Below are 10,947 nucleotides of genomic sequence, written 5' to 3' on the forward strand. Positions count from 1 at the left end.
GGCCCCAGCTCCTGTGTCCTGCCTTTCTGGCCTTGGAGAAAGTACGTGGCATCTCTGTGCTTCGTTTCCTCCCCTAGAAATTGGTATTACTAGGACCTGCATACAGGGTGCCATGAGCATGCTGGGAGTAATGCACATACAGGCCACAGAAGAAGGACTGGCACAGGAAGCAAGCGTGCTCTGAATGCCACCAGGCGTGGGCGCGGGGCCTGGGCTGGGCACGGGGCTGGGTGCTAGGGGGATGGTGCAGACCAGCACCAGCTCCTCATGGAGAAGCACGTTAAACCACAAACTGTATTTTATACGGTGTAACTTTCAGATTTATCTGTTCCATAAAGCAAGACAATCTATACTTTTTCCTTTCAAGCTTCAGAGCTGCATAATCCAAGTAAAGATTTTGCAGAACTTGCAATAAATCCATAAACTCGGATATTCAAAGGCTTTGTGAACGTTGGAGGTAGCTATTTTTCTTAGTGGTGTGCGATGTTAGGAAGAACATTTTGTTAGTGCTGTTGGTGGTGGTTCCACATTTTAGACTGAAAATGTGGCCATAATAACATGGAAAAATAATTAGTAGTATTTGGAATCTGGCTTCAAAAGTTACTATGCACTTCCTGCCGACACGCTGTTAGACCGCGCGATCGGACTTCTTTTGTTTCCTTGTGCCCACATTTCCTTTACTGTGGAGGGTGGGGTGGCAGCAGGCTGCCTCGCCAGGCCCCAGGCAGCCATAGGACTTGTTTCCATCGATTGTGGAAGCAATACCGCTGCTCGGGATGAAGTGTACTTCAGCTCACATGCTCCGCTGGTGGATTTAGTACCAAATGGAAGCAGATAAACAGAAAAGCCCCGGGAGACAGGCTTTCTCGCAGCCCTACCCCTGCCACAGTAACGTTCCGCATTCCTCCATATTCTGTCAGCGGACTCGGTGGCACTCTGATTTTTTTATTTCACTGCCGACATAAACCCAGCTCTTTGTCCTTGTTGCCTCTGTGGGGAGGCCCGAAGTCCAGACTAGTGGGCAAGTGCTGGCTACAGCTGTGCCCGTTTAATGCTCAACGTGGAGATGGGGGAGTGCGTGGTGCTCACTCTCATGCCAAAGATGATGATTACCAGTCGTTTTAGTATTTGCCGGTCAGACTGGGAGGGGGGAAAGGCCTCGTTACTGTTTTAACTTGGATTTCTTTAATTATTGGCGAGGCCACACATCTTTTTATATATATTTATCAGCCATTTATTTTTCTTGTTCTGTGAATATCCATTTATGTGTTTTCCCATTTTTTCATTTGATTTTTTTTCTTATTGGTTTTTAAGAACTCTTTATATATAGGGAAATTAAGTTACTTAACTTTAGTCATCCCCCTTAATTCCTGTCTTTCTCATATAAAATGGAAAATAACATCAAAACTGGTTCAACTGAGGGTTGATGTAGATCAAATAAGATAAAGAATGTGAAAGCCATTGCAAAGAATGCCGGCCACCAGTTTTCGGCTTCCTGTCTGCACCGCTGTGCCAGACTAACAACTCTCTCAGCCCACAACACTTTAATCAGCTTTTTCCTCATATAAGACAGAAGTAACCTCATAGCATGAAGAAGGTGGTAGTACTGCATATCAATTACGATTTGCATTAAAATGTGTAATTTGCCGACAGGCTGGTTTCTGGACTTGACCCAATTTCCTTCAGGCGCTGAGTGATGCTCATTTGTACATTTGACCTAATTGTCGCTCTACCCCCGAAGGAAATAGTGCATCCCATCCATTCTGGAGCTATTAACTCCCTAGTGACTTCCTTTATCCTGCTTTTGGAGTGGGTCGGTGGGTGGGTGTCTGTGTCGAGGTTTTCACTTTCCCCATCAGGGACGGGCACTAGCTCTGCAAGTATCTCATCTCTCTCTCCAGACCCATTTTATAGACAAGGAAGTCAACTCAGAAGTGTGCCAACTTGCCCGTTTTCAATGTTACCACACACTTGGCAGCTTAAAGCAGCATAAACTGATGTCGGTTCCTGCGTGCTCAGCCCCGCTCGCTCACGCAGGCATCCGGTGTTAGGCAGGCGAGGTCTCCTCTGCGGCTCAGCTCCTCTGGCTCGTGCAGGTGTCTGGCAGCACTCAGTCCCTTGCAGCTGGGGAATGAGGGGTCCTGTTGGCCGTCGTCTGAGGGTCTGGGCAGCTCCCAGAGGCTGCCGCCCCTTCTTATCCATGACCCTCTCCCCTGCAAGGTGGGTGCTTCTTCAGGACCAGCAGGGGGGCACCTCTGACTCATCTGTCTGCGGCCTTTAGAGGCGATTTAAAGGGCCCACCTGACAGTCTCTCCTCCAGTTATCCCCTGTATTCAGGGGTCCTGCCCACACTCGGAGGGCCGTGCGGTGCGTGTACATGGGTGGGGATCTGCGGTCCATCTTAGGGTTCTGCCCACAGGGCCCACCTTGACTGTAGACCTTACGCTCTTTCATTCATGTTGTTGGTCATATAAGGATAAGATGTATCTCCCGTGTTAACAATAACAAATGGCTAGACAGGGCCTTGGGCTTTGGGAACGCTGACTGTCGTCTGTTCTTCACCACGTCCCAGTGCCTGGAGGCAGCGAGCCCTTCATGTCGCAGGGCCCGATGCCCACGAGCAGCATGCAGGACATGTACAACCAGAGTCCCTCCGGGGCCATGTCCGGCCTGGGCATGGGGCAGCGGCAGCAGTTCCCCTACGGAGCCACCTACGACCGGAGGTGAGTGTCTCTCAGGCAAAGATGAAGCCGTTCACCGGAAACGGTGCTCCCAGCACACACTCCTGAGCCCTGGCGGCGATGGTCACAGTGTCCGTGTTCCTGCGGGTCCAGGCACAGCTCGGGTGTGTGTGTGTGTTGTGTGTGTGTGTGTGTGTTGGCTGATGATCAGAAGGGAAACAGTTGTCCTGGGACATATATTCCTTTTGTTGTTGTTAATCCTCACCAGAGGATATTTTTTCCATTGATTTTTAGAGAAAGTGGAAGGGAGGGAAGGAAAGAGGAAGAAAGAGAGGAGAGAGAAACATTGATTATATTGATCATTTGCTTCCCACATATGCCCCAACTAGGACCAGGGATCGAACCTGCAACCCAGGTATGTGCCTTTGGCCAGGAATCGAACCCAGGACCCCTTGGTGCACAGGCCAAGGCTCTAACTATTGAGTAACACTGGTCAGGACATGGGACATATATCCTTAAAGAAACCAAAGCAAATATAGGAAGAAGGCTGTGTAGCCTAGGTGTAGAAGTCATTTTGGTTCTACCACATTAGAGAGAGGGGCTTGCTTCATTGCTGAGTTTTCTATAAAGTTACTTGCTCAGTGTAAATTTTATCTATGTCAATTATATTTTTTTCTCCTAACTATAAGCTTCCGTCTAGATATCAATGTTGTTAGCAAAAATTCCTGTGTCTGTTTTACATGTGGTAGTCTAAAAGTTCATTCATTTTCTTTCTTATTCACTGACCAATTCAGGAATATATTCAGTTTAATTATTCTATTTCTTACAAGATCAATATACTAACTAAACCAGTTAATTTTTTTAAATTTCAAATTTATTGGGGTTTTTATAAACATGCTATTTTATGGTATTCTAATTTCTCAGTATATTAGCTGAAAAAATAAATGTATTGCTCATTCCCATTTTAAGATTTAATAGTAATACATTTAAATAATTCCTGTTATTCTTTTCTATAGCCTTTTATGATTGTAGGACTTTGAAATTTTGAGCACTAACATCCATACAGTTATTAGCTAACTCAATATCATTTGCATTAATTTTGATGTATACCTTTAAAAATGAACATTTCTTATTCATAATGAGAGAGGGAGAAGTAGAACTAGTTTCCACTATTGTATGTCCATGTCCAGGTCCTCTGCTGGGACTCTTCGACTCTGTGCTATTTCTTCCTTTCGTGAATACCCACAGCACAACCCTGTATGGCACTCCCAGAGCGTCAGTGGGTGGGCGGGGCTTGACTCAAAGGCGGAGGGTGATGCCGGCCAGCCGGGACTCCTCACACCTACCACTCAGGGGATTGGCAGCAGTCCCAGAATGGGTGTTCCCTTCCTTTTGCTAAGAGTTCGTCTGCAGCTGCTCGGACTGCCTCTGCTGGAAGGTGTGCAAGTGAGGGGAAGAAAAGCTGCTGAGTGTAGAGTTTCAGGAAACAGACTGTTCCTTTCTCCCGTGGCCTGCGGTCCTTTGTAAAGGAAGTTTTCTTTGAATGCATCATTCCAGGCATGAACCCTACGGGCAGCAGTACCCGGGCCAGGGCCCACCCTCAGGACAGCCGCCGTACGGAGGACACCAGCCGGGCCTGTACCCACAGCAGCCGGTGAGTGGTGAGTGGGCGTGCCCTGGTGCCTCTGGTTCAGACCAAACTCCTGGCACGGCGGAGAGTTCCAGCAAGTATAACAAAATGATTGGCATTTGTTGAGCAATCACAATGTTACTTGTTAGTGCGAGAACATAGTCTCAGATTGGAAGCCAGCAAATTAAAAACAGCTCTTGATGTAGGGTATCCCAAACAAGTATGTGTTATAAGAAGTTAAGGACATGCGCCCGTGTAAACAGTAACAAGCCCAGCTTAAGTATGTTTTAAATGTTGGTGTGTACTGTCCAATCCAACGCCATTTTAGACTAGAAATATGTGGATATATTTTAAAGAGGACGTAGGAAAAAACCACTAAAAATTACCTACTAAGTGAAAGTGGTTGGCTTTTAAAGAGCAGCTATTAACTGACTGCATTTGATGGTTGAAGAGGTTGTGCTGGTCCAAGCAGCCCTGCAGCCCAGAGACTGGCTGTGCGGGACCAGCTCGCCGACACTGCGGGTGCAGAGGACGGCCGTCGGGCTAGGCTTTCACACAGGAAGGCGACTTCCACACACTCCAAGGCCTAAGACCGTGTGTCAAATAGAGGGGATCAAACATGTATTTAATTTTACTGGCGCGTGCATCTACAGTGGGCTGTGTTATTAAACCAACTGATCCTAACGGTTTTCAAATGGGGTGAAAGTTCAGTTCCCATGTCAGCATCTCACTCACTCCATCAGGAGACACCCCCCGACCAGGAGCTGAGGAACCGGCTGCGCCCAGCCTGTCCTCAGGCTGGGTAGTCTGACCTGGACAAGCTGGAAGTTGGGATGCGGGCCATGGAATGTGGGTGTCAGGGTAGCACAGGTCCAGTCTGAGGAGCCAGATCCTTTGGGGAGGCTTTTCTGTAGAGTTAGGCCTAAGGAATTGTTGAACCCAGAACGCTCTCAGGGTGGCCCTCAGAATATCCTTTTACCTGCTGGGTCCCCTCAGCGTCACTCCAGGACCCTGATCCCACAGACAACACCAAGCAATGAAATAAACAGGAGGTCCGTGGGTGCTGGCATGGGGGTGGGGGTGCAACACTGAAATGAGACATAAATCGTTAGTCCTTAGTTAGGCCAGCTTCCCATGTCCACTTCGGAGTGAACATCGGCCACGTGATAACTTTTGCATAAGGGGAGTGTGTGGTTATCCCTGGAAAAGCACGTGAGTGCGATCTGCCTTTGTGTGAATTTCAGAACTACAAGCGCCACATGGACGGCATGTACGGTCCTCCCGCCAAGCGCCACGAGGGGGACATGTACAACGTGCAGTTCGGCAGCCAGCAGCCCGAGATGTACAACCAGTACGGCAGCTCCTACTCCGGGCCCGAGCGCCGGCCCCTGCAGGGCCAGTACGCCTACCCCTACGGCAGAGAGAGGGTGCAGGGCCCGGGGCAGATGCCCCCACACGGCCTCCCCCCGCAAATGATGGGCGGCCCCCTGCAGCCGGCCTCTGGGGAAGGGCCGCAGCAGAGCCTGTGGGCGGCTCGGAATGATATGCCTTACCCCTACCAGGGCAGGCAGGGCCCCGGCGGCCCCGCCCAGGCCCCCCCCTACCCAGGCATGAGCCGCACGGATGACATGATGGTCCCTGATCAGAGGATAAATCACGAGAGCCAGTGGCCTTCTCACGTCAGCCAGCGTCAGCCTTACATGTCCTCGTCGGCCTCCATGCAGCCCATCACGCGCCCGCCCCAGCCGTCCTACCAGACGCCGCCGTCACTGCCAAACCACATCTCCCGAGCGCCCAGCCCCGCCGCCTTCCCGCGCGCCCTGGAGAGCCGCATGTCCCCCAGCAAGTCCCCCTTCCTGCCCTCCATGAAGATGCAGAAGGTCATGCCCACCGTCCCCGCGCCCCAGGTCACGGGGCCGCCCCCCCAGCCGCCCCCGATCAGAAGGGAGATCACCTTCCCTCCTGGCTCCGTGGAGGCGTCCCAGCCGGTCTTGAAACAGAGGCGGAAGATTACCTCGAAGGACATCGGTAAGCACCCCGCTCTGCTCCCCAAGGAAGCCCCATGTGGCCAGAATTTACATTTTAGTTCAGATGTTCTTGCTGTTGATCTCAAAGAGTGAACCGCCCATGAGTACAGACGGCCATGTTTCTGAGGAGCAGTGGTGGTAATCACTCACTAATCTGAAGTGAGCAGCAGCACCAGGGGAAAGCCTGGTCCCCAGTGGCTGTGGACTAGCTTCTGGCCGCAAGATCTGATTTTAAAGCAAGCACTTTCTCTGCACCACGTGCTTAGAACAGCTGTGGGGCTCGAAGGCAGAGGTGGGCAGTGGGTTTCCCTGGGAGAGGGGAAGCCTGAACGTGATATGTGGACAGATAGGGATTGCGGCCTGCGGTCAGTTTAAGTGGAGGGCACTGGTCGACCCGGCCAAGGGGCTGCCTCAGTTACTACTGATGGGCTCGTCGGTCCTGCTGGGGGCCTTCTGAACACGACGGAGACATCCCATTCTGGGAGTACACACAGTTTCTCTGCAGTAGTTTTTAAGCACTTTCGGTACAGTAAAGGGAATTAAAGATCTTGATTATACTAAACGATTCTTTTCAAAAATCTCAAAATCACTTGACATGAAATCATATTCAATGATTAGAAAAAAGTTAAAGATGTTTCCACTCATTGGACTGTAAGGACCTGTAGAGAAAGGGGTGCAGGAGGGTAGCAAGAGATAGCGATACAGACTTAGAGCACCATTGTCATATGGAAGTAGATGTAAAAATATGCACACGTATTTGTGTTTATATGTGTGTACACGCTTAAATATTTAAATTTATATAAAGTTTCTTAGTATGTTATACCAGTATTTGTCTATAGTCTAGAGAAATTTATGTTCCTCATTTTAAAAAGGAAGCTTGCTTTTTCTATGATAAAAGTAATATGTGCCTATCAGAAAAATTGAAAAGTAGATGAAATTAAAATAAAGGTGGAAACCCACAGTCCCCTCCCGACGTGAGGCTGTGGCTGTGGTGAGTTCTGGCTGGGCAGGTCCACTCACACCATGTGCCCCCCCAGGTTCCCGAGATGGCCCCTCCGAAACTGGCAGATGATGGCCTCTGTTCCTAGCCCAGCTATGGCAAAGCCTGCACGCGTTTTATCACGTGGCTCTGTCTTCCTCAGTGACAGGAATGGACAGGACTAAAGTGCAGCTCTCTGTCCCATCCCCCGGCTCAGGCTCAGCTCCTGAAAAATCCGGACCCTCAGAGTGCTGGGGTTGTCCACAGTGTGCCCTGAGGGCCAGAGCTGAGAAACAGAGGTCGGCATGGGAAAGCCAGGACTCTGCGGTTGGGATTGAAGTTTGGCTTATACTCTGCATACTCGCCAGCCTTCCAAAGACCCCATGCTGAGACATTTGTGAACGGAGCAGGCAACAAGGACAAGTAGTTGTTTGGTTTGACTCGGTTTTTGAAGCGGATGCATCTGTTAGGGGGTAAAGGGGAAAAGCGGGGCTGTGCTAAACCACAGCCTCCTGGAGAAGCACGTGGGCTCCTGTTCCACCAGCAAAGCAAAAGGCCTTCAAGACCACAGCGTCTTAGTACAGCCATCACCTCGCTTCAAATCTGGAAGTGATCGTGTCGAACAAACCCTCAGGACAGTCATTTAAAGCCAGTCCTTACCACCATTTCTTCTCTGATTCTTGGTTATTTTCTGTTCTTCCATGCACGGCGTTAATATTCATCACACCCTGTTCCTTCCCCACTTTTAGTTACCCCGGAGGCCTGGCGTGTGATGATGTCCCTGAAGTCCGGTCTCTTGGCTGAAAGCACTTGGGCCTTGGACACTATAAACATCCTCCTGTATGATGACAGCACTGTCGCTACGTTCAATCTCTCCCAGGTGAGCCAGCACCACGGAGCCGAGGACCGAAGCGGAGCACGAGAACCAAGGGGTGCTTGATGCTTCACTAACGCTGGCGCTCAGCGTCTGGCCCTCTATCGCCAACATCCATCAATGTGTGGTTGCCGAGAATTCAGTGCAGAATGACAATTCACTTCAGTCTTTATGTAAATTTACACATACCTAAGTCTCATAAGAACACCATGACCGTGTACGTGGGTGCATGCCTGTGTGCGTGTGCGTGTGCGTATGGAATGGATGATAGTAAAACTAATTTGCTGTTTAGAATGAATATTAGCAGCCCAAGGTGAATTAACTCAGATGCCACATAAAGTTATGTCCGTAGTCAGTGATGGAAATTGAGTGGGTTGCAATGGAATGTTATTCTTTCCAATGGGACCTCACCCTTCTCTTAACTAAAAAGTTTTTTAAAAAGGAAAATTAAAGAGAAATTTTATATTTAGAAGATACATAGTATACTGTTGACACTTGAATAGCACAGGGGTTACAGGTACCCCCACACAATCAAAAAGCTGCATGTAACTTTGACTCCCCAGATACATCCATTGTTCCTTAGTTTCCATGGGGGGCTGGATTCCAGGACACCGAACCCCCATGAATATCTAAGTCCGCGGATGCCCAAGTCCTTATATAACCAGTGTAGATCAACGCATACAGCCGGCCCTCCACGCCCACAGACTACACAAGTAGAGAAGACAGTTTCATGAGTCCCCATGTGCCCACCCAGCTGAAATAGTCGGGAACTCCTGGCCACACGCCTCTTGGTGTGCTCCTGTCTCCGCCCCTCCAGGTCGCTGACGCCGTCAAAGCCAGAACGAGAGCTGGCAGCCCTCTGCGCAGCGCTAGGTTTAGAGTAGATTCCAGCATAACAGCTCACAGAGCGAGGGAGCTGAGGGTTAGGAGAAACGCCCAAGGGTCCCCTCGCTATGGACTTTTAAAGAAATCTTCAGAAACAAACATGAGGAAGGGGCATTTTCCCTGCTGTGTGTGAACAACTGCTTTTGGTGCAAAGGCCCAAACACCTAATTCCTTGCTTCTATTGAAATAGGACCAGAACCTCCCTCTCTTCTCATTTAAGTGTTCATTGTAGCCCTGAAAGGCAGTTTCTCAGGTGAGAGGAAGTGTGTGAATAAGGTCATAAACATTACATGAAGTTCCTTTCAACTGAAAATAAGTATTAAAACTCGTGCGTCCTCTGCTGGAGTGACGCACTGTGTCCTGTGGGAGGTGAGCTGCTGTGGGACCACCTTTCCGGCAGGTCCGCTACTGCTTCCCTGTCCTTGCCCGGGAAGGAGGGGCGGGGATGTGGGGGACACCCACGCCTGCGCTGGGGAAAACCTGCCTGTGCCCTGAAGGCGGTGCTTTCTGGTTGCTCCCCGACTCCCCTCACATGATAATCACGCCCCGCTGGAAGCTGGCAGCAGCTAGGACAGTGGCTGCCTTCCGCACTTCCCACTGAAGAGCCCTATCTTACTTCCTGGTGCTTTATCCCCAAGATGCCAGCGGCCCTCTGCGGGAGGGGAGCTGAGCGGGTGCTAATTGGGGAGGATGTTGCTTTTCTTGGTGCAGACATGTGCTTAAAAGGAACAAAACTGGTCCTCCTGGCTTTGTCTTCAGCTGGAGCCTCCAATAGCTGGAAGGTAAAACTGCCTTCAAGGAAACATTCTAATCCACTTATCGGGGACTCCATTGATTTGCTTTTAATTTTCTGTTATGGCTACTACGTTGCTAAAAGTACCTCTTGCAAAGAGTAAATCAGCATGACCTGTGGCACCTGAGACAAAAATAACCATCCAGTTCGATGATGAGGACAGTGAAAACAGGCAGGCAGAGTCTCAGATAAAATAATAGGAAAGAGGCTCACTTCCCTGCTCTTATGGTAATGAATGCACTGTGTTGCGGGGCGGGGTAATCTTAGAAAAATGAAATAAACAGGTAAGTTTTCATGTCGGTCGTGCAGGAAAGTAGGCAGGACATAAGAAACAGGGCAGATACCGGTTTAGTTAATAATAGAACTTCAGGAAGACAGTAGTGACGGGTAAGTAGTTTGGGCCTGGGAGAGTCCTCCCAGACGGCTGCTAGCTGTCGGGGCCTACCGGGGTCGCAGGCCTGGCCGCTGCCCTGACACTAAGCCTGTTCTTGGTCTTTCTCCTCTGCAGTTGTCCGGATTTCTGGAACTTTTAGTCGAGTACTTTCGGAAATGCCTGATTGACATTTTTGGAATTCTTATGGAATATGAAGTGGGAGACCCCAGCCAAAAAGCACTTGACCACAGCGCAGTGAAGAAAGATGAGGGCCAGGCCTGGGCCGACGAGTGTGGGCGAGAGGAGGACGCCGCGGAATGCGAGGAGGACGAGGAGGACGAGGAGGAGGAGGAGGCGGCAGAGGAGGAAGACAAAAGACAGGAGAACCAGGCAAGCCAGCAAGTTCGACAAGCTGCCCATCAAGATCGTTAAAAAGAACAAGCTGTTCGTGGTCGACCGCTCCGACCGGCTGGGCCGCGTGCAGGAGTTCAGCAGCGGGCTCCTGCACTGGCAGCTGGGCGGCGGCGACACCACGGAGCACATCCAGACGCACTTCGAGAGCAAGATGGAGATCCCTCCGCGCAGGCGGCCGCCGCCCGCTCCGGCTCCGAGCGCCGCGGGCCCCAAGAAGGAGCCGGAGGGAAAGGGGGAGCTGGAGGAGCAGCCGGAGAAAAGCATCATCGCGACCATCGACGACGTCCTGTC

The 10,947-nt window shown here is 50.4% G+C and overlaps 1 protein-coding gene across 1 annotated transcript in view; it reads left to right on the top strand.

Moving 5' to 3' along the window:
- Positions 1-10,947, top strand: part of ARID1B (AT-rich interaction domain 1B) — a 387,394-nt gene that overhangs the window by 372,915 nt on the left and 3,532 nt on the right. The window contains 6 exon segments of the mRNA XM_006779610.2: positions 2,573-2,723; positions 4,239-4,335; positions 5,556-6,339; positions 8,067-8,197; positions 10,378-10,628; positions 10,630-10,944. Of these exon segments, the coding sequence (XP_006779673.1) occupies positions 2,573-2,723; positions 4,239-4,335; positions 5,556-6,339; positions 8,067-8,197; positions 10,378-10,628; positions 10,630-10,944 (1,729 nt within the window).

This window comes from Myotis davidii, unplaced genomic scaffold, assembly GCF_000327345.1.
Source record: "Myotis davidii unplaced genomic scaffold, ASM32734v1 scaffold1494, whole genome shotgun sequence".
NCBI lineage: Eukaryota > Metazoa > Chordata > Mammalia > Chiroptera > Vespertilionidae > Myotis > Myotis davidii.